The 24650-nt window shown below is 40.9% G+C and overlaps 2 protein-coding genes across 5 annotated transcripts in view; one reads left to right on the forward strand and one right to left on the reverse strand.

The window, feature by feature from the left end:
- Window positions 1-15727, forward strand: part of LOC135489658 (5-hydroxytryptamine receptor 4-like) — a 52887-nt gene extending 37160 nt beyond the window's left edge. For 3 of the 4 annotated variants that reach the window (XM_064775106.1, XM_064775107.1, XM_064775109.1), the window contains exon 2: window positions 12095-15727. In XM_064775106.1, the coding sequence (XP_064631176.1) occupies window positions 13460-14473 (1014 nt within the window). In that variant the 5' untranslated portion in view covers window positions 12095-13459 and the 3' untranslated portion in view covers window positions 14474-15727. Of the gene's footprint in view, window positions 1-10139; window positions 10604-12094 lie in introns of those variants that run through there. The other variant, XM_064775105.1, reaches the window with a different exon arrangement.
- Window positions 15728-20872: 5145 nt separating this feature from the next.
- On the reverse strand, window positions 20873-23535 carry LOC135489638 (apolipoprotein D-like). The gene is made up of 5 exons (XM_064775072.1): window positions 23334-23535; window positions 22894-23021; window positions 22434-22522; window positions 21849-21959; window positions 20873-21601 (listed from the first exon to the last, which is right to left on the reverse strand). The coding sequence occupies exons 1-5, from the start codon at window positions 23466-23468 to the stop codon at window positions 21381-21383; spliced, it is 684 nt and encodes a 227-aa protein (XP_064631142.1). The 5' UTR covers window positions 23469-23535; the 3' UTR covers window positions 20873-21380.
- Between the last annotated feature and the right edge of the window lie 1115 nt (window positions 23536-24650).

Below are 24650 nucleotides of genomic sequence, written 5' to 3' on the forward strand. Positions count from 1 at the left end.
CATAAAATTGGTTTCTTCCCTGCCGTATAAGCCGCTAAAACATTGGTTTTTAGTGTTTAAAGAATTCCCAGTGTTCATTTTGAGACTCGGTGATCGTGTTATCAACAATCTTTTCGATAAGAAAACGTTTTCAACCGAACTTTCTATATTATGTCTGTTCAAGCAAATTCTACTGGATCGCCCACAATGACGAGTTCTGCCGGCCACGACCTAAAAAGGTTCGCAAATGCCCTACCGTTACTTCCTTTTCGACAATAGAAAAAACCCCGTACCAATCTTTTGAAGCAAATTTCCGCTCTTGAAAAAGTGCTACCATGCTACCGCTGCCGATTTTCTTGCGCCATTGCCGGAAATAATTTGTGGGAAGTGCTGCTGCGCATTGACACAGCCATCATCAGAACTAGTTGCCGACGCGCCATGAAAGGCATAATGTTTACAACTACATGTATGTAGAAAATGGTATTTTGAACAATATTTCGTTTTCCTGAGCAACTATTCGTGAAGGTGAAAAAGAAATGTGTGACAGACATGGATAGCAAACGAATGTGTAGGTGGACTCCCTTAATAGCAGGGCGGACAGGTCTTGATGGCAACACTGAAAACTGTATGGTGATGGGGAATACGTTGTACTTACTGACAGATTGAACTGTGGTTCATATACGACATTAGCCGAGATAGCTAACGTCTTTCCCCGATACTTGATAAAATGAATCCTTCGTTAAGCTGACCAGGCTTGGAATAACCTCCTGCCAGTGGTTGTTATCTCTCTGTTACCCATCAAATCAATAAGACTCATCACGACTCTATTGTCAGGCGATCTGGCCGGACGGCTAGGTGATGTAGTCATCCACTACGGGCATTCTTGAATGATTATCTTTATCAGTATCTATAGTGATTATTTAGGTTACTGGTTCAGAAGGGTATGGAGAAGGCATTTCAGTCAGGAGGACAAGGCATCTCAGTCGGGAAAGGTCCTATTGTTGAAGTTCAGCTTTTTACTATATAGCCTTTTCCGTGGAGCGAAAGCTTTCCTCCAATCGCACCGGCATCCAAGAGCTCACGGCTACAGGTTGACATATGTTATTTCTTATGGTACATGAAGCTTCTTCTGCCAGTGCCACAAAATGGTAAAAAAGATCCATTCATTTTTGCCGGACGGATGTGATTAAGTAATGTCCTCGCGACATAAAAGGATGCATTTGTTAGTATTTTTATTTGATGTTCCCGTCGTGTTGTGTCGGTGTTGCATTGTTGCACCTTTTGATCCTTAGTCACCCCGCACGAAAGAGCATCTTTTAGTCATATTTTCCGCCGACGCAAATCGTCATTCTTTTATGTGAAGTTGCAACCTGTATTCCAGTGGATTAAGAGCAATCCGATATTCAAGATATACCAACATTAACAATGTATATGCTCTATTGGTGATTATTGAGACGACACGTGACGCGTCCCATTGAAACGTGTTAGAAAGCGAATGGCGCCGTCGCCTCTGTTATAATACTAAGGTCAGATTATCATTGTATTTCTATATCAATGGAATTGTGTGTAAGCTTGTAAATGATATTAGTTTACGTGCTTCACTATAGTCACACCAACGCATTCGGACGGATGAAGCATTTCAATAGCACAAAACTCACTTCAATAGATCATAAAGCTTCCGAACATGACTGTTAGAGGGCGCGTTAAGAAACTGGGAAGGGGTCGCGCACGTATGAAACACTGTTCCAATAACAACTCCATGATTCGCATAAAAGCTTTCATGGCATCATTCCAGCTTAAATGGCTGCAAATGAAATGAGTCCTAAAATTGCTCCCTTGTCACTGTACTAATCACAGAATTGGCAAACCTGATTTTTTACCTCGGTGTCTGTGGCCACATGGAAAACGTTACTGCTCTGATTTCCAGGTTCTATAACCAAATATCCGGAGGTCGATATCGGCAATTAAGTAATTACTAGCATTGTACCCGTGGCGCAGGCAGGTTCAAATGGGCTATACCTTGAATAAATTGAATGACAATGAAAATATAATGCAATATCAAAGGAGCAATATCGAAGAGACAAATCAAACCAACCATTCCACAGACTCGGACCCTGTGGCGTGCTGTATGCGTGCACATAAAAGTATTAAGTAATTATGAGTATCAATAGGCTCGTTTATTTGCAAAAGACTGAGTGCTATTATTAATTGCTGTAACAAATCTGCTAAATATACTCCGAAATTGTACCTGTTAACTCTCGACACATGGTCCACAAGGACAACGTTATTGCTCTGATTTCCAGGTTCTACAACCAAATTTCCCGCGGAGGTCGATATCGGCAATTAAGTAATTATGAGTATCAATAGGGTCGTTTATTTACAAAAGTCTGAGTGCTATTAAATAGCTGTAACAAATCTGCTAAATATACTCCGAAATTGTACCTGTTAACTCTCGACACTCTTAGTATAAAAGGATTTTTTCGGTTAAAACGAATATCGCCTCGTACAGCCCCAGCCCCGTACAGCCGAATAGTTGTCGCCACCATTTCCGTACATAACTTGAATGACGACCTCGTGGGGCGGTATCAAGACTTTATCATGCGCAATCATGTCTTCTCCTGTCGAGACGCCGAATTACATCGATATATTGGCTTGGACATCCGCTGGTTGTACCCGAAGCACCTATGGTTATAGCCCGATGCAAGCAGTGTCTCTGCTTCCGGGTCCTGTATCATATCTTCCAATTTATCGCGCAAAGTGGACGTCCGGCAATATATACTAACCCGTTAACCAGAATCACACCAGTTCAATAACCGAGTATTGTTATTATCATGATTATAAAGGATGGCCTGTTGCTCGGGAAGACCGCCGACAATGACAGGCAAACGGACCTGTTATCAGAGTCTATACAGTAGTTGGTCAAACTTCAAAGCTATTTTCTATTAGTTATTGCAAAATATAGATTCATTAATTCATACTTGGTTATTGGAATAAACTCATAATACACGTACAAACACCGACAGCCATTCTTCCATACGATATTTGCCAATCCAATAATCATTTCCGCGAACTGGATTTGTGACAATTTATTGTGTTATGTAAATACAATGTACCCAGTGGGGACGGTATCAATAGGATTGTTGCAGGAAATATTGGATACTATATTCAATGTACCCTTTCTCACCGTAGATCAATACCAGTTCGCCCTCAAGATGGCCGTGTTATAATGTTGTTAACTGTATCCGTAACATCATCTCAACTAGATATTTGGCGTTCACCCTGTTTTGGGTCACGCCAACGAATAACCTTGATTTAGGGGCAACGCCCTTGATTACGGCTTATTTATACGGTCATGTCATGATTCCAATGTATGTTCGTATAAGGACATCACAAGAGATGCACCTGATGAGATGATCCGGTGGAGAACTTAATATTCATATACTAATGAGTGATTGAGCGAGGTGTTGACCGTATCAAGTTATCTCAGGACTCATTCTCGTCCCTGTGACTCGTCATCATCGAGCCCTCTGCACAAAATGTACTCTATCATCATACGGTAATAGCTAATAGCACCGAGGTTGCACGGCCGCATCTAATTCGGCAATTATTCGCCAAGTATGAATCCGCTTTGATTACAAGAGTCTGAGTACACGATGCGTGCGTGTTGATCAATCCTGAACATGGTACTGTGTTGATTAGAAAGCTAACTGAATTAGTGCTAGTATGCACTACACACGCGTGTGTTTACTAGATGAATGAGTGTTTACATGTGGTTTACCTGTGATTAGGTTTACCATGGCCATACTTGTATTAACAAGTTCCGTCAGGACAGGTCACAGAACCTTGATCCTCCATGACGAGATTTGCATTTGGCCAGAGTCGATGAGCAGTCGTTGAAGAGATGACACGATTCAGATCTCGATTTTTCGTCATCATTCTCTTTATGGGAGAAAGACAATAATGATAATGATGAATGATGATGAACATTATGGGATAATGATTTGTGTTACTGTAATAAAACAACTTGACCATGATCATGGAGTATCACAAGGGCGTTACCTGCAGAGAATATTCAACGACCTTCCTCATAGTAGACAAGGTTGCCTTTAATGAGCAAATCTACTCATTATACTTGATGGTGCCAGCATATTCCAATTTTAAATAGAACGTGCTCAATTTTTAACACAGTGGCTTCCAATATATACTCCGCGGTCGTCTATCACAAACCTTTTATTTTCTGCCATCGGTTAATGGATCACGACAACAAATAGGATTTATGATAATTAGTAAACGACAGATGACACATAATTACCTTTGCTTTGAAAGCATTATATGATCTCGAAGATGATCGAGAGGCACCTGGAGCTGCTTAATGTAATACGTGACGAAATAGTGCAATAATTGTCACATTGTTCTGATAGTAAATAACGCCAAGTTATGTTACGTGGCAGATGAAGGGAAGAGACCGGCTATAAAATGCTGAATCCGATTCTACAAGGCGGTTTCTCATTCCAACTCTATCAAAGCCTCCCCCCATCAGTTTTTTTTCAGCACAACGACTTTCTCCAGAAGCTTACACCAACAACACAGTCACAAAAACAATATACAAATCGGTTCCCTCCAGACCTTGGTTCCTTCGAACTATTCAACTACACCGATACCAACTGTCTATATGAACAAGGTGACCGATATTTTCGCTTGAATTTCTCGACAGCGCTTCTGATGGATATTCGCTGAAATTCAAGCTAAGTGGACTAAGGTGAAGTCATTCTAACATACCGTTCTTGTTATGTCTGGATGACAGAGTAACCTGATGGTGCCGTGATTATACACGCGTTCTGAAATCGAATTTTGAGGTCTTGCCATTTGTCTTTCGTCGGTGTAAACATAGTCTATATATTTCTTGAAGAAAACAAATACGTGTACGTACTTTTATCGTTAAATATCAAAACCCACGCATTTCCTTCATCAAGTATGAAATTTCTGAAATGAAATGAAGTATCGCCCACTATCTCCTTTGAGATTACAGCTCTCGCTCTGTTTTTAGATGCTTCAATGCCATTTGAGTACTTAAAAGGTTGACGCTGAAAATGAAGTCCCCAAGCCATTTTTTCTTACCTTTATCTTCCTGCTTATAGGCGATCGGAAAGGTGAAATGAAAAATTAGCCAGCAGGCTTGATATTGGCCTTGAATTGATATTTTCTGATTGGATTTTCAAGTTCGAAAAAAGTGTTTTAAAAATGCATTCGACACAGAAAACAATTACTTGTACTTCAATGTTCCCATTTCGTACGGCACCACTATAATTTGGAGAAACGAAACATCTCTATTTTGCTGACGGATTTAATAAAAAACGCTGTAAGTGACGATAAAATGTCAGGGAGTGCTGCGTGGGATGTCACAGGAGTGAGATGTAGCGTACCTGGGAACTGCGGTTGAAACAACCACAGTTCGCTATCGGGTACTCCCAAGAGAGACTTCAGTCAAACTATTTCATCAGACTAATTAGTCTCGAGATCATTGGCTTTGAAAGTATAAGTCATTTCCAAATATATCTAGCCCTTCTGCGAAAACGTTCATCTGATCGTGAGTTGTACCGATAACAAAAAGTAGATTTTACACTATCAACATTGTTCATCAACTTGCCGTTTCAAATGGTTACACCATTCTTCTTCAGACGTTAGTTTGACCGCTAAACGTGCTAGATGTCGTAGCGGACAGACTCTGATCCCACACATGACTTAGTCTGTAGCCCTCGTCGTCTCGATTCATGTTGGTGGTTTTACGAATCTAGCCTTACTACATATATTTGCTTACATGTATTTCCGTATCGCCAACGAGAACTTACCTTATTTGAATTATTTCCGACTGTAAAGACCCTGGTAGCTGGTAGCCTAGGCAGCTCCAAGCAGCAACACAACACACTGTCTGCTGCTGCCAGACGTGGTCAAAAGAACCCGCCATTACCTCGGGGTAAAAATTAATTTGGTATGCTATAAAAAGAGAATATCGAGCGAATGACTTGATTTTGATGCCCTTATAACCTCCCAATTACTGGTCTCCCTAATCCCGGTCACAAAGCTTTAAGAAGTTCGCCAGAGAGACAAAGTGGGATGTTGTCAAAGCTTTGGTCATGTCTGCCTGAAGATGAGCTCGCCACGAGTCTACAAACCGACACCAGTCTTTGGTAAAGATAATGATCTCGCCCCTGGTAACGTGATTACCTTACCATTATTCTAGCCAATTGGTGCCGATCTCAGATGTCAGCTATATAGGATGACCAGGCCTTAAACGTATTGTTTTTCAACCGGTGGGGTAGTGATGGAATTCACTAAGGGATGCTGTTAGCCTGGTCCGCCGGCCTCGATCTCGGGTGTTTAGTATCGCGAGAGCACAGCGAGAGTGAGGTCCGGAGCCGAGAGAAGGATGCTGTAATTTGTCTACAATCCTCCCACATCATGCCATTGCATCGTTCCTAGCCATTGCTTACCATGTTGAATCAGATTTTACCATAACCCCTTCCCGCTTAGCGAAGAATATAAGTAAGAAAAGGGTTTCAACTACACAAAAACGCATTTTTGGTTTATGTATATCCATAAGCTAATCATGTATTTATTAAAATGTTGTTATGCGAAACCATAATGTCTTCTGATCATAAAGCAAGGTATGCTTGGAGTACCTCGCGACCTGCTGTGTCTAGAATACCAAGAAGATCTTCAAAGCATCCACTTAAACCAGTTATTAGGATACTATCATGTCATCTACAGCGAGGTCGACTCATCTTGCTTTGAATTTGTAATCTAGACGGACTGCTTCATATTATGTTGTTACACTAATGTGAGAAATACACCGGAAGACAGGTACCAATAAATTCGGATTATAAGGATCAAACAGATTTGGCTGAAACTTCAGTCGAGTTCTGCGCCTGATGTGCATTTATTCCACCAGAAAAATAGCATCATCAAGAACAGTCACGCTATGAAGGTTTAGAAAAGAAGGAGTTACTCATTTTTTTACATGAACTTCGGATGAACGTTGGTTGGTTAAATGGCGTATCAGTTTTGAGATAGATTTTAATAAGAAGTAGCCTATCTTGTTATCAAAGTCAATATAGTTCTTAATACTAAAAGACTGAAAGCCGTTGAATATTTTTATGTTTTCTAGTTAATCATCTTATGTATATCTAAAGGCGTTGTTAGGAAAACAGACCGCAACCATGACGACGTATATTAGTTCTGAGCCGTGCCAAATTCCCGGCGCTGATCGGTCATCTGGTGATACGCATGACCAAAAAGCAGGTACCGGTTTTGACCATGCTTCTGCGCACCCAAATTGAGATATTGCTAGAGACGTGTTCACAATCCAGACTGCCACCTGAGATCGTGATTAAATCGACACTTAATCATGACATAATTGGAATTTGAGAACCCAGTAGCCGAAACTGATTAACGGTCTTTATAATATGGACTGTTCCACCGAAAGGTTTCGCGATGAAATCTTAATATTTCGTGAGATACGTGCAGCGTATTACTGACAATAATTTGGTACAGGGATAATCAAGTTATAAAGTGGATCAAAATATTCGCCCAAACATTTCCTGCCGTAGGAATGTGGCCTTACTTGTAAAATAGCTAAAAAATCGTCGATAAAAAACCCAAACATGGTCGGAAAGTCAGCCTTGATGGACGAAACATGAACTGGTACCCAACGCTTCTAAGGTGGTTTGCTTACTTCCAGCATCGCCATCGGATAAACAAGATCAACAGAGAACTAATTGAAATCCCACCGCCTCACGGGGAGCGCAGGATTAATATGGGTGGATGTTTTGCACGTTTCTTGGCGGGATCTCGTCTTGGCTACTGTTTCTACAGCCTCTCGAGGTAACGAGAGCCAATAGAAAGTGGCGATACTAATAAATCATCTTTCGGTGTGCTACGAAACGCTTCCAAATATTCGTGGCAATTTCGTGATATTTTTACCTCAGTCTCAACGATTAACTTATTCATCATTTCCATCCGGTTACCATCTTTGTTTTGTGCGCACGCGCTGCCGTTTTTCGTCTGGTGCCAGGCAATGTCTTTGCCTGCCAACCAGCGCCAATGGAATTCACCGAAAGTAGGCCCTCTGAAACGAGGTTGGTAGAATGTGAATATGAAAAACAAGGTTAGCGCCTTCGATTTTCGAAGTGAAAATGATAAATATGCCAGCTTGGCTAATATTGATAAATCGTCCTTTTTGGAAATGATGAACACACCAAGAATCTAAAATAGGCTATCATCCATTCACCCGATAATGATGTCAATATTGGCATGATGTCGGTGCATGATATTCAAACAATAACACCATGATGAATAATTGCATCCAAAGGAAAACAACGAACAATACATTCGGCTCGGGCATTGTCTCCGCATGGGAGGGGCAGGCTGGTAAATGGCAATGTTACACCATTTGTCTCAAGTCACATTGATTTGTCCTAACTAAACGACCTATAGCTGACAAGATCGCCATAATATTGTAGTTTCTGCTACCAGTTAGTCAATAATTATGCAACAAAATCTGTCCGTAACCCTTTCGAATAATACGGCGAAAAAATGGTCGGATAGTAAGAAGAGTAACTATCAACAATGGGTTCCAGGACGTCATTGTGAGAGATGACAATTCTGTTATCTGCTCGATATCGTATTCTTCCCAGCCATGCACTCGCTTCATTGGACTCAGCATGGGCCACAACACCTATATCTGTGAATTGAAAAATTGTACTCTTCTTCTATGGTATAATCGATTATCTATCAAGCTGTTTGCAGCTGCCTTGGCTTCGCAAGGTGGCTGTAGATAGACGCGAAGATATTCTCATCTTTTCTTGGTCGTCATAATAAAACTCGGCTCGGCTCATAGGTTGGATGAATTATTGATATGAATCATTAACTTGTATCTGTAGGTGTTCTGCTGTGGAGGCATATCTTGTTTGCTAGGTCCCTGCTGTGTTCTAAATCTGTATATCAAGGCCGATTTTTATTAGATAGAAAACATCACGTATGAGAGAAACTTATTAGCAACAAAATAGGACTGACCTTTTAGTTAGAGATCACCACGTATGACAAACAATATGAAGCAATAATAAAGAAAGACACCTGCAGCAGAAACAACAAGAGCTACACTTTATTTTAGAAAAAAAGGATTTAGAATGTCACGTTTAGCTCCGCAATCAGCTAGTCATTAACAGAGAACACGATGAGAGTACGAACGAAGTCTTATCAAAATATCAACTGTATTTAATAACATTTGTGATCGTATCATGGGCGAATGTGATGCAATTTTACCGCATTTTTGCTTTGAGGTCAATATCAAAGCTGCCATATAGATAGATATTAGATAGATCCAAAGATACAAAACGTGGTTCCGAATCGCATATGCGTTTTTAACGTGGTCTTTCGGTTGTTTATTGTCTGCGGTCGTAAAGGAAAACACTCAGACCAAACTGTAAACAAAACCATTAGGAAGGCGAAAAGGTACCAATGGGTCTCCGTGGGTGTAATGTCGTTTATCGATTCTCTTTAGCGACTAAGTAGCCTACCAATAAAGATAGCGAATGTAGAAACAACGTCCCCCTAAATGAAAAAATCCGGTTAAGTAATACGAATTCTGTTCATCATCGGGCAATCAAGACTTAAAAGCGGTCTGATGTCCAATGCCTAATGAAGATGAGAGGACTACTAAGTGGCGATGCCATTCTTAAACGGTAAACAAACGAATAAAACCTGAACATTATTTCGGCTTGGCAACGATAAGCATACTGTCTCAAAGTAAGACTGGTTGCCCATTGTTATCCTAAATATTTTACTTTTCAGGGGATTGTATAACGGTCGAACCAAGGAGGACAACGACGAAATAAAACCATATTAAACAAAGTCCTTATTTGTTGCGTCCCCTTAAAAAATCCCGTATATGGAATGTATCTGACACTCGCTCCCCTGATATATGAGTCATTTATAAAAGGATTACCTTGACTCTCTCAACAGGTCCAATAGCATCAAATCTAACAGACATTTAACTGCTAAGGGAGGAGAAGTCTGAATCACGCGGACGCTTAGCAACGCCTGAATAAAGTCAAAGACCGTCTGCGTTGATGTGACGTTGTCATCTTGGAGAGTATTGTTGTGATTACTTTTGTAGAAGTTATAAGGCGGATCTTTCGTTTTCATTTACATTTTTGACAACAACTTGTTGTCTGAGTAATAGTTTAATGAATAATTACTCTTTTTCTGTGTTTACATGCTTTGGGTGTTTTCATTCTGGTTCTGACTTCTGTAGGGGAAGGAGTAACTGTCTTCTCTGTTAACAGGCGACTGCAAATATTCTGCAGGGTTTTGTGAGATTATTTTCCGTTTGTTAGTTTAGTAGATAGGACTGACTATACATATTCTGTGTGATAGTTTTCACTGGTTTGGCTCTTTCTTGTCTCACTCTGCCGTCATTGGAGTAACTTCAGGAGTTTGGGAGATTGGACACTGAGAACTACAGGAAGAACAAACGTATTGGAATACAAAATGTAAACGGTTCCAATCATAGTGATACATTTCGTGGTTTATGGGAATACATTCTACTTTTGGCAGTAACAAAAAGGTAAGGTGCATAATACAAGTTTCACGTTCCAGAATCCGTTATCATCGAACCTATTTCTTTATTAAACGCTCCACATGTATACGTAAATGTTGGATGGTTTGTTTATTCGAACCTGGATCATTATGGTTCTTGTTTACCTTTCGTTCACAGCGGCGTGATACTCAATCGAGTTCCCAAAAAGAATGCATAATCAACTCGATGTATTCTTGGCATTTGTGAACGATTTTTCACAGTATTAGCGTGAAATACTAAAATATGGTTATTTCATCATGGAGATGTTTGGCAGTCAGGCAATGATCGGTGTGAAAACCTCAAACTCTTACCTATTGCTTTGTAGTCTGATAGAAGGACATCATTCCTTATTCGCCCCTAGGCCCGAGAACGCTTTATACTGTAGTTTATGAAGCCGATTGCTTGGCTTCCCGAGCCCCAGTAGACATCGAGCAATCCACGATCAGGAAAGGGAATGCCCTGAGGGTGGGGAAAAGAGAAGGACGTCAATGTCTTCACTGATGCGAAAGTTGTATTTCGGCGTATGTTGGGGATCTGAGCCTATGTTGGTGTCTTATCTTATTACGGATACCACTCTGGGGTATTTTATGAGCGATGCCAGGTAAGATAGATAACATTTGATCTATCTATGTTGCTAAGGAAAAGCTATTGAAGAGTGAAACGCCCAAGAATATCTTAGTCTTTATACGTACTTACTTAATGATTAAATATCTCATTATCCTTTCTTTCATTTATCTTTGCCGTTGTTATGGTTTCTTAGTTTATCCGTGCAAATGGACCATGATGCTGCGTATAAGGCTATAGTGCGTTCTTTGTGAATCCTTGTTTGTATGGATACTACTGTCACCCTCTGATTATGACACCTGTATTAGGGATAATTTAACACAAGACAAAGCAAATCCTATGAGCTAGCTCCACATACGGAGATGTATATTATATCACCAGCTGCGCATCGAGTCAGTCGGCCCGAGTGGCATTTTTGATATGTACGAGTTAACAACTCAACTCTTTCACGAAACATAAACAGAATCTAATGTTGTTGATAGCCAGTTACTGTTAGTGATAAATACACCAGGTGCATGTTTTCGTTAGAAAGACTGTTTTTTGCCGCAATACTACCGACACTGACTTATCGACAGGATGGATAGTAAATATTACAAGTAATTTTAATGGCTTTGGTTTCTTCATTCATCAAATCTTCGTTTCGTATGTTGCAATGTGGCAATGTTGCAGTGTGCAGTGTTCATATGCTGAGCGTAATAAACAATGGCCCATTTTAGGCAAAAACTCGATCGAAATAAAAAATTATTTTATCTTTTCAGTTTATTCTCCAGATGCAGACTTGTTATTTTCTGCCATTGTATTCCATTGCATGTCCTATCGATCAGACATACCTTCAGATTCACTTGACCATGTAATGATGACACTTACATCACCAATTTTCTCAATCTAATATCCGGGTATCTTCTATATTTTCAGAAACTACTAGTCAATCACTGATTATAACCCCTGCACAAGTCGACAGCAAAAATCTTACCTACCAACTGCAAAACTGCCTCAAGAATCTCTGGAGTACTTAACACACCATTGTCGAACTGTCGTTACCATCTGTACGCTTAGAGGATCGAATACAACCGGGCTACGTGTCGGAGTTCGGAGATTGGAATACGATTCACGCCAATCTGAAGAGAAGGGAGAATCAGAGTGTCAAGTTTCCGACAACTTCATCCCCATTAAAGACGTTGTTTGTTACTTTAACTAAAAGACGAAATATGTAGTTGAGGGATTTAGAGACGTAAAATGACGAAAATATCAAACGTTTTTTTTATCAGAGTGGTAATGACATTGATATTCCGGGGATACTTGTACATTATCGTCTGTGACTTCATCGCCAGTGCCCGCCTTCTAGGCTGATGGTTGATGAAGAGAGCGCGACTTCTGCTACAAAAATAACTTACAAGAGACAGATTATCTGTAAATTTAGTCAGTGATATAGGAAAACGATGAAGTTACATTCTTAAACAGTAGGCGTATTCTATAAATGACTTCATCGCTTTTATTTTGAGCAGACATTCGATGAAGTTCCACCAGATCTCGGATTAGGAGAAGATATCGAGTCAGAATTTGTTTTTTCGCGAGTTGGAGAAATTGTACCTCGGCGTCGTTTTGGACAAGGTTTGTATTGTAATCAGGTTTTGGAATAGTCACATGCTGGTACCCAGGATATCACCAGTTGGAGTATGCACTGAACAGACCTGACAGACGCTGGAATACAACCTTATCTTGGCTGTTCGTAGTGTTACTTCACGATTGAACGCATTGCCGTCGCACATTGATGGCCAGGGAGTCATTCGATGTTTAGCAGAAATGCTCTCGGGATTGCTTTGGATATCGAACTGAAGGATTCTCATGAAACTAAAACAGGGGAATTGTAATTTTGATAGAAATTAATTTTCACTGAGTTTATGATTAGAACTTGCAAGGATCGAATCCTTGAGGAATTGTGTTAGGAAGCGATTAATCAATACGCTGTCTTATCACAGTTGGCATATTCAGTATTGAAAACATCATATTGTTTTTAAAACAGTGAGTGCGAACACGATCTATTCTCTCGGATTATAATAAAGATGTTGATATCGTGAAATTCGAAAGACGATTGGATATTTTTATTTAAAGTCAGGATCCTGACAACTGAGCTACATTCGCAAATAAAGAAACACATATTTTACACGATCTTAATATCATCGCTTCAGCTAAATTGGCTTGTGATAGATAGCTGGAACCTCAGTCCAAAAAGGCAGATTTGTATTCAAAAGAGGATATAAAAGCGGAAGTGACGTCAAAATGAACATCACGTGCCCGGAAGGCCCGGGTCCTATCCAACATTCGGACGCCGGGCGCGTCATTTTAGGAATATTTCTCGTTTTGGTAATTCTGCTCACATTGGCCGGAAACTTTATGGTGATTGCCTCAGTGTATTTGTTCCGGCAACTGCAATCTGTGACGAATGCTTTTATAGTGTCTCTAGCTGCGGCTGACGCATTAGTGGCGGTACTGGTCATGCCGTTTTCGTTGTATCAAAACATGAGCACTTTCACGTGGCATCTCGGTGAAACGATGTGTCTAGTCGCGACATCATTTGACGTCATGTTCACGACGACGTCGATTTTACACTTAATGTGCATGGCCGTAGATAGATATCTAGCTATTTGCCATCCGTTCCTTTATAATGACAGAATGACCAAACCCACTGTGATTGGCTTACTCATCATGTGCTGGATCCTTCCCTTGTTTATCAGTTTTTTCCCAATACTCAACCGCTGGAACATACTCGGGATTGAGGAGGTGGACTACTGCGTGAATCAAGCAGGCTCCTGCGTCTTTCTAGTCAACAGAGCATACGCCATTATATGTTCCGCCATTGCTTTCTACATTCCGACAGTCTTCATGTTAGTGTGCAATATTAAGATCTACCAAACTGCACGAAAACAAGTAATGCAGATCCGGAGTTTGGAAATCAAGACACCGGGCGCAATGCGAGCCTCAAAGAACATGCGCCAAGAGACCAAAGCCGCGAAGACAATCGGAATCATCGTTGGAGTGTACTCTTTATGCTGGTTTCCCTTCTTCATATTCAATGTCGTGGACCCTTTTATTGACTATACCATCCATCCGATCCCTTGGTCCGTAGCCATCTGGTTAGGCTACATCAATTCTACCATTAACCCCTTCCTGTATTATTTCTTTAATCGCTCATTCCGGACTGCTTTTACGAAGATTCTCATGTGCTCCTCCTGTCGGATGGGCGACTTCGATGACAACTTCAACAACACGACAATGTCCGCTGTGTCTGAATGATATGAGATCTAAAGAAGCTCTGCATACATTTCTATTAGTAGCTACATATAGATGGAGTTATCAGTTCCAAGAGCAATATCGCCAAGTCACCATTTCGCCATATCGAGTTAAGAGGTTCGGTAGACACATTCCTGCTGCTGTGTGATTTCTTTTGAAAATCTTTTGTAACTTTGTCTCTCGGAACTATCTTCTTTTACTTTCATGTATTCTTGGTATTCATCGAAACCACGCCGGGAACCATCTTGGTTTTCAGCAGAGCCTGGTAGACACCTACTTGGTATGTATTACACAAAAATGTACAGGGGAATACACACATTCTTGAAATTCGACCAGATTCCCCCTGACAACCAAGATGTCGAACAATAACTTGCACTACCGAACCTCTTCTCTTGTCACCTCGACCGGAACATTACTGGTGTAGTCAGGGTTATTGGCGAGGCTGACTGAAAGGTCTTTGTATTTGAGGAACGAAATGTAAAAAACGTACACAACTCATTTGTGATAGGGACTTCGGGAAATGGTAGAAATGTATACAGGGTTTCTTTAGTGAGCCGAGTTTTATACGGGTTTGTAAACATGAAAGACTACTTTCACCATACCCATCAGGTATCTTGTAAGTTCGATTTGAGAGGTACAAATACTAAATGGCAATCTGATCACGACTATGAAATACTTTTAGTTATAAGGACTTCTTCATTTGATACTATCTTGTTCTTTAATTTAAAAACATCTCTTCTCTTACCTGACGATAGTTACCTTTAAATCTGAACGTCCTCAACAAACTTGTTTGCGTTTGAACTAGGCGTAATAACATTGGTCAACGTCAAAATTCCAAGCGAAATATTCCCATGTTTGTGTTGAGTGCGACAACCTGTCAGTGATACTGAAAAATATCAGCACAGAGGGCTTTGTGATTTTCCACATTTTACATGAGTGATTTTAGCTTATGCTGAAGAAAGTACCTTGAAGTGTAAGTAACACACGGATTGCTGAATTTAAGCAACAAGCGTTAAAACTGTGATTACAAGCATGCTATGAACAGTAAGGTCGTGTGATATGTACCAATGTTGTGTATATTTGTATAAGATACGTTCGTTTTAATCACCGGTGTAAATAATTTTGATAATTTCATCCAAACATTTCATTTTCGGCATCATTTCAATAAAATATCATAATTTTGCAGATAAAATGCCGTCGATTATATCGAACTTATATCCAACAGAAAAAAGAACATCAATTGATGTCTTTCAGCCACCCCCCCCCCCCCCCCCCCCAAGATCAAAAGGTCATGCAATCCCGCAGCTGCTTCATCTCCAAAGTAGAAACCGGAACAAGTACCCTGGATCATGTATAGCTATGACCACTTCCGTTTCCAGCACCTGCTCGTCGGCTTCCTGTTTAAAGGGAGGTAAAGGTTCCCAAAGGAACCACGGTACAATAGCGTAGACGTTCTGAGAATAATAGCGTACAAGTTCCCACTGAATAATGACGCCGGTCGAAGTCTATTGAGGCTATCATGTCGCAGCAGCAATTCCCGAGTCTCTTGCTGTACAATCTCACCGACCGTTCTCTTTTTTGTAATGACAACTTTAAGATAGCAAGGACTATGTTACTATCCCAATGGTTATGCACAAGGCTGAGTTGAAACACGAATCTCCAAATATTAGGTAAGAAGTGTTTCGATGATTCTGGAAGGAGTTGCCTTTACAGTGACATCAATCATTTGGAAGTGGATCTTATGCGCCTTTACTGTGTTCAGTCAAACATCGTCACATTGGAAATTATCAGTGAATTTATGAATATCATTTCATGTTCAAATGACAGATTGATGCCCACTACGATCATCATCATCCCCATGCCAAGTGGGTACTTGTACATGTATATATCATCTTGTCTTTGTCAGCATCAGCTTGAAACCTTGTCCGCCATTACTTTTACTAATGGTTTTCTATTAATAGAGATAAATCCAGTTGCATCTGCTGCCTTGTCTACTAATCCTAGCAAATGAGAAGCCTCTCATATTCCTTGTTATCTGTACAAGCTCGACATGTGACATGCGTGTCAATGAGGCCAATATCACATAAGGCATCTTTGGTCATGATCACTGGCACCCTTTCACACGATGGTCTGTTAATTGATGTAAAATCTTCCCTGTGACGTCCTTCTATATTGCCGATTAACAAGTTAGGACTTGTTCGTGATAGGAAATGTCAACGATGCCGTTTTTGCAGTTGGCTTTATTCGTCATGTTTACATTTCACGAATCGGGTTTATCTTGTTCTATTGAACAGACTTCACCCTTCTCAGCATTCAAAGCCCCAAAAATGTTGTAATGCATTGTAAATTTTAATGTATCATCAAGCTGATGATTCAGAAGAACCTTAACAAATATTGGGTTGAGAGTTATCGTGGTCAAAAAGGACATTTTTAAAGGAACGTATGTTCTCAAAAGTTGTATTGTCGGGTGTCATCAGTATTTCAAGCAATCGCTGTATTTTTCTATGCGTTTGAAAATGCCAGCGTTATTATAACTTTTTCATTTATATTCTAAGCAATAGCATCTTATCGGAAAGCTCCCTTGCGAGTCTGAAGTTACCGTCAAGCCACCAGCCTATTCCTTCTGACATTCACGCTTTCACTGTCCTGATGCCCACGGTGTTTCTTTCATGTGACGGACCGATAATCTATTCGGGGAACTTGATCTTTCTCGAAATAACTCCTACTTACATCACAAATGAATGTCCCAGCGGCCTTCCCAAAATTGGCAAGAAAAATATTATATCAAATTACCTGGTTTCCGGAAAACATTACCAATAATCGATTTGTTAGCCATTGGGGGCAGGCATTGTGATTACGAAATAGAGTTTCGCGATCGAAAATTGGTCTAGAAAAGCTAAGCGTGACAATTTTGCTGATTTTCGTTTTTTTTGGCAGTGGCAACATCCTTTGTCGGCTCCTCAAGGTTAATTTATTTCTGCCATAACTTTCTCATGGATGATCATGGTAGTTTTCCTGTTTGATTTCTTGTTCCATGAAAAAATAAAGGCAAAAAGTGACTGGCGGTTATAACGGGTTAGTATTGTTTGGGGGAGGGCGTGGCTATCTAGAGCGTGTGCTTAACGTCACGTGTACAGTCAAATTTCCATTATCTTTACTGTGTAAAGGACCTATATGATGTGATATACTCTTGAATGATACCCGTACCTTAATTTTTCACTAACCTACATGTACTTTGGCAATAAAACGGGCGTGTACCTTTCTCAGGAGGGCGAGTTTCAAGTGAATTCGTCCGACACTTTTATTTTCATACTTCAGCGAACAACTGTGAAAAATCTGTTTGAATGAAATGTTTAGAGCTAGACAGCTAGACACAATGAGTACCACATTATACAATAGAACAGGCATCAATGTATCAACCCAGAGCCTGCGTCAGAAGGAACACCGATAAAATTCGCCGAAAACTTACAAACCTATAAACACAAGGGCATCCCTTACATGTAGGCTATGTAAATAGATTTGATGGTGAGAATGTAAACTTCACTTATCTATTTATCAGTATTGCCATAAAATGTAAACCGTTCTTCTTCTTTAGCAGTTAAAAATCGGCGATGTTCACTTTTGAAAAACGTCCAGGAACATCTGTTTGTCTTTTAAAACAATATTTCCCCGTACTTTCCCCTGGATGGATTGGTACATGTACTTTCCAAATCACGCTTACAGGCACGAGTTCTTTCGCATAATGGCCTGATCTTCATTAGCATCACACGTGGCCGGAACTTGGTAAATGTATTTATGTCATGCTGATTTCTGTGCCCTTGATTGATTGAGAAAAGCCAAACAAATTCCAAGTTCGTGATGTGAAAATTATTTTGCGGCATGCCATCTTAATTAACGTGTTGAGAGCCCCCTCCATTCTCCAAACCAGTCATAATGTTCAAAGCATTCTCTCTTCCAGGGCAGTGCTTCCCTCGATCGTCTTCATTATCTGTTATCGTAAAATCGTACAAAGAAGTTTTATGTGACTCTTACCTGAAGTATATATAGACTAATTTCATAAAATAACCTATTGTAAATATTTTTCATCAAACAGGATAAAAATCATACATGTATATGAAAAGGTTGAATTTCATCATGGAATGTGACGTCACCATAATATGTAAATTGATCTCCAGAGAGTATTGTGTATATGTATAACGTATTTATCACATAAACCATTGTGTACATTTGATAGGCTGGATCACTATATATTTGTATACGTAGATATCTGATGCAAGAGAAACGTTCCCAAATAATTTCTTTATAATGTTGTTGTTGTCGTTTTTTTCGGCCACCACGGAACCATTCATCAGAATACAGCATCCCCGTGAATTACCATTGTCATTTATCAAAATTGGTAAACAACTAGATACAGTAATGGCAAGTGATATAGCTCGGCCATTGATTACATACCGGATTCCCTTGAAAGTGGTTTTATCCTGACGTCATTGTTGTGACTTTGTCCTCGAACGAACAATTTAGGGATGAATGACATTCACCGCAGAATATTGTTCCGTGCAACACTGCCATTATAAGAAATGGTTTGTAAGAGTAATGTGTTTCCATCTCATAATTAGGGTCCCAGTGGGTTTCCCTGGGCCTACTAGAAGGACAGGAAGAGTACGATGCGTCATTTTCACACGCTCATGAAGTGAAAGGAGAGCAAAACATTCTCTTCTCCAGTGCGGTGTTAATATCATTTGTTTCCGACAGATGAAGTCGCCGAGCCAGGCATTCATAATATGTGGGACACCCTTTGATGGGAATCGCCAAATAAACAAACTGGGTCTGCAACACACGACTCCTGTTGTGACTTTGTCCTCCAAGAAAAAATTTGAGATGATTGCAAGTTAGAATAACAACCACGAATCTTTCTCATTCCAACTCCACGATAGAATGATTTTTGATGTCTTTACGATCCATAACTGGCGGGGTGACGAATGACACCAAGGCCAACTGTTCAAGGACCATGAAGTACGGTGATCATTTCACAGTCAGGGTTTCAAACTGGACAGTTGACGTTCAAGAGCAACGCGTCTGTTGCAAAAAAGATGAAGACAACGGCAGCGCTGTCTCCAGGATTTGGAACGAAGCAACTGTAGGTTGTTCAGGATGTGCGATTATCTGAATCAGCAATTTTATTCTTTTCAAAGCAGTTCAAGTCTTCTGTCAAGCTATACTGATCCTTTCAAAAGACTGGTGATTGATGAGATGTATGATTGCGGGAAAAGATGGTGAACCTATAGTCTAAATGACACCCCTTCGCTCGCTTTAAAAAACTCCGTCCAAACATCACAAGCAACACAAAAATCTCTTTCGAGTGTGTAATGGTATCATTTGATTCCGACAGATAGCGTTGCCTAGGCAAACATCCATGGGTCGGGACACTCTGTATAGTAAAGATGAGACTCTGCTGCCCGATCACACACAGAATTTGATAACCTCATAGGGACAGCAGTATGTATAAGAGAAAACGAGTCTGCCTGACCAATATGCTGTCATCACACCGAGCCGGAAACTGCTGGTGTCAGAGGTACGACAAGGTGATGTATAGTTCGAACTTGGGCTGACTGAGAGATGTGAAGAGCCACGTCGAGTCACATCTAGATCACTCGCGCCTGGCATGCAGCTTTGCCGTTCGGTCACAGGCTGACCTCATCGCCACACGCTGAAAGGGCTGTAACGGTAACAACCAGACGGACTCGGCCTGGCAGCTCCACCGTCTTGTCCAGACAGTCACAATCGACTGAATCATGGGACCTGGCCATTCCACCACGTTGCCACCACGGTGAGACAAATGAGACTGTCACACTCAGACCAAGTCGGCCAGGCAGTTTCACGGTCTTGTCAGCACATTGAGAGTGTTGAGACAGTCACAACCAAACCGAATGGAACCTGACAGCTTCTATGGGACCTGACAGTCACAACTAGATCGAATCGGATCTGGCATCGTTTAGCCACACGGTGAGAGGGCTGGAACGGCCTCACTCAGACCAAATCGGCCTGGTAGCTCCACCGTCCTGCAAAGACGGTTAGAGATAAGAGGCAGTCAAAGCAAAGCTGAATGGGACCTGGTTCTTCCACCATGTTGCCATCACGGCGAGACAAGTGAGACAGTCAAAAGCAGACCAACCTCCAGATGACAGTGTCACAACCGGTCTCATGACACTCTTGCAGCTAGCTGGTTATCAGATCTCGAGAGTGACCTGAGAGTAATTAACCACAGGCAGCCTAAGACTTACTACGAAACTTCCTCATGTGTACATGTGTGTGCCCGAGCCGGACGAAACACACAAGGAACAGATTACTCGACTGCCATGGATTTTGAAGTAAGAACGAAGAATAATTTCATTAACTGTTGAATTCTTAATTTTTATATTATTCTACAATTAGCGGCACTGGCTGGTAAATTCCTCGCCAATGAAGACATGTCGTTCTCATGTCATGACAATTTTTCAGCATTGGAGTATTTACAATGTTGCGACACTTAGTTTTTGAATGACGGAAAGATGCGGTGAAACGTTTGCAACACAGCAGCAAGCCAAACGGAGAAAGCCTGACACTTCGATAACTGTAGCGGCACGAGAATAAGATACTTGATGAAATAGTTCAAACGATTTTACGCTGTGGTTGAACGATACTTGGAGACTGAAGCGCATAGCGGATTTCCATCAGAATATGATGGACACGACATAACATACATGTACATGTAAAGGCGTGGTATACCACAGTAAAAATATCACCTAGTACCAGCATTTTCCGCATCACATTACTTCTCTTGTGACCCAATTTTAAAGGTGCTCATTGGTCAATCCGTTACTACGAGCAACAAAGCTTGGTTATCATTGGAAAAAAAGTCATAGTTTTGAATTCAAATTTCGTTGAAGGAGATGGTTGGTGGCCTCTTTGCGGACTGTGCCGGGATAAATTTCATTTTTGTTGACTCGGTCTCGGGTCCATCGCTGCAATTGGTCTGGTCCGTTCGCATCAGGAATTTCCTCGTGATGTTCAGTCTGTCGATTTTCTCGTTGATCTCCGCCAGGAGTTCGGCACTGAAATCTTCACGGCTTCGGCTCAGGACCCACAGAATTTCTGAAAAGGAATTTGACAAAATGTACACCGATTTGAAAACCTCTTCACATGCGGAATTATTTATGAGTTTCTGACGGACACACCTCTTGGCAATTTAGGTGCGAGTGGTGTCATCTACGCGTCTTTCGCCTGCCTAGGCCCTCAGGTGGCGAACATGATTCTTCATGCGAGGTTTGGAGAGATCATTGGATCTTCTAAAAATAATTCACGGTGCACTACTTTCTTGATTTGGTAAGACTCTACGTACCCTTCCTCCATGGGAACATGGGGAGACCGGGGATACGCTTGTCCACGCATAAGTAGACAACACTGTAGTTCTCGTAGTCTGTGGCAAGGACCCAGTAGGGCGACTCAGGGCCTGCAACATACAAGCAATTCGATTATAAGTTGGTGGTCGTTTTGAGAATAACGCCCTCAAGTAACTATGTCACGGGTTACAGTCCGACTGGTGAAAGAAAAGAATCAACTAACGGGTCATGAGTAAAAGTTGCACGAACGACGCACTCTGGGGGAATCGCTGCTGGTCATTTGTGTGAAACGTGCTGCATGTTGATTCATTTACCAAGTACAAACTTAAAGAGTAAATTAGGACGATAACCTCTAACGGAGTTCATATCAGATTAAAAAAACCGCCGATGATTCTGAATATATTTATATAGGTTTACATAACAAGTGAACCTCAAAGACATCCAGTTTTTATTCTTAAAAACCTTTCACGGCAGTTAAAATATGTTGTGAGACTTATTCAAAATCAATAGTAACATGATTTTTTGGTGTCACCTAGTACATTACTCAGAAAATGGTATATAAACTCCTCAACTTTGAAACCTACCTCCCCCAACTTTTGCGATGAGTTTACTGGCATCAGCTGGGTCCGGTGCGTAGGCTTCCCCGAACGCTACGTTCTTTGTACCGAAAATTCTGAAACAACCATGGAAACGACAAAATAACATAACGAAGTAGACAGGCAATTTAAAAAAGGCCGGGTCTATTTGGCAAGCCGCTCGCCGAACAGGCATCTTTTTTTGTCCTGTTTGGAGACCCCTTGCCAAACAGCACTAAAAAGCCACCCTGTTCGGCCAGCCGGGCTTGCCAAACAGGTAAAAATCTACCATGTTTGGCGAGCTGGAAACTTTACTTTAATATTAATGAGTTCGGCTCTCCATTCAGGACAAGAAAAAGTCGCTGTTTGGTAAGCCGGGCTTGCCAAGTAGTCACTTCCTTAAAAAAAAATATGTAATCGACGGCACAGAACTGGCTTTCGACACCGATAGGCGAATGTTTGTACTTACGCTTTTTCGCCAGTGTTTACCACCTTGATCTTTCCGTCAGGCTGGAGGGTGTAGTTGGCCCTTGAACACTTGTCTCCTAGTTCGAATAAGATGAAGTTTCTATAGTACTCGTACCAGATACCCATATACTGAAGAAGAAAGACATCATGAAAGGCCTACTCTGCTCGTTCGAAAAGTTTCTGTATTACACACTATGTCATGAAAAGGCGTTGGTCTAAACTTGGTGGCCGACGGGCGTTTGTGTTGACGGGGGTCTCGCGGCCCACATACAGCAGGACGGAGATCGATTGTGATTTGTACCGTATGATGACGAACATCAAGCTAAAAGCCAACAAAAGAAACCGGTGAAAAAGCGAGGTGTCTTATCGATCAATCTTGGACCTAGATTTCAAAACTTAAAGAAATCGTCATGAAATCGGCCTCTGGTTATTATCGCTTACCTTTTGCATGTCGAAGTTAGCCTGCGTTGGAAGTTTGTCTCCAGGACAAGGCCCAAGCATGGGAATCTGGGACTGAGCCCCTAAAAACAGGACGGAAAGGACAAAAATGACCACTGCATACACTACAGACGACATCTTGCAAGCAAATGAAGCAAATTCATAGAATCTTACTAATATCGGCCAAAAGGTTCATGTACTATTAGCCAATTACCAAAAGTACAGAAGACCAGTGAACAAAGCCCATCACTGGTCAGGGCCTATAAAGGGCAATGTAAAGTGCGTGACCTTTAACGAATTTCCAGAGATGTACTCTAGTGTATTTAAGAATTAGTTTTTGACGTGTTATCACTAGACTGTGTGAGCTTTATTTGTATGGAGGTGGTTTATTAGACGTTTTTTAGAAATGGCCTTCTAAGTGCATTCAAAGATTACGAACTATAGAAATCTCCGAAGTTTAAAGTGCATGAGCCCCAAAGTAAACCATATGCTTGTGGTTCGTACCAATAAGGGTTTAAAAGTTAGTTTATTGTGGCCCCCTACAAAGCTGTTTGATTCATCTTATTGAGCTAACTTGTAGTTACATTATGAACCTTTATATTTGAGATATGAACCATAGCACTGAGGGCAAAACATATATAAAAATAATTTTAGGGGAATGGTTGGAAATCTCTGAGTATTTTTTCCCGACCTGATGCATTCATGATACGAGGTATACAGTTAGATATTCTCCATTAATCTTATGTTCTGTACACTGGGTCAGCAATTCTGCCAGATCTTGGTATAGAAGCAAATGGGCAATCATAGGTCATTCTAATGACCAGGTCCGCAAAGCTGTCTCGAGAAAAAAGCAATAACAACGGTTGGAGAAGCAATGACACTGCGGAAAAAACGTGATAAATCAATGTAAATCGCCTCATATCCTAGCTAAATCAAGACTAGTTGGTCTGGCACCATATGTGGCTTACTGGACTCTGCGCAATATTTCGCCAAAAAAGTATTCTACGCAACGGTCCCTAGGTGACTTTTCTTATTTATAATACACAGCCTGTCCATCCTAGATCGTGGTTACATGGGGAGTAATCGTTGTAAAATTAGGCCAAACGCAAAGACAGTTAACCCGGGTACCACTATGTTTACGATGCGAACAAGCCGTGTAAGTCATTATCAGCATTTTTTTCATTGAACATTTGCGGGGAAAGCGTCACAGGGAGCAGCATTGAACCGTAAACAGGTTCACATCATATTCAGACAACGGCTTGCTCCTAAACTGAAACGTCGTCATCGTTTTCTTCTAATGGAAAGGAAATTCATGATTTT

This window comes from Lineus longissimus, chromosome 6, assembly GCF_910592395.1.
Source record: "Lineus longissimus chromosome 6, tnLinLong1.2, whole genome shotgun sequence".
Lineage (NCBI taxonomy): Eukaryota > Metazoa > Nemertea > Pilidiophora > Heteronemertea > Lineidae > Lineus > Lineus longissimus.

Coding starts and splice junctions, on each gene's coding strand:
- LOC135489638 (XM_064775072.1), bottom strand. CDS start 23,468: ATGTCGTCTGTAGTGTATGCAGTGGTCATTTTTGTCCTTTCCGTCCTG. Junction 23,022..23,333: donor CTAACTTCGACATGCAAAAG/GTAAGCGATAAT, acceptor TTTCTTCTTCAG/TATATGGGTATCTGGTACGA. Junction 21,602..21,848: donor CATGTTCCCATGGAGGAAGG/GTACGTAGAGTC, acceptor ATTCCTTTTCAG/AAATTCTGTGGGTCCTGAGC.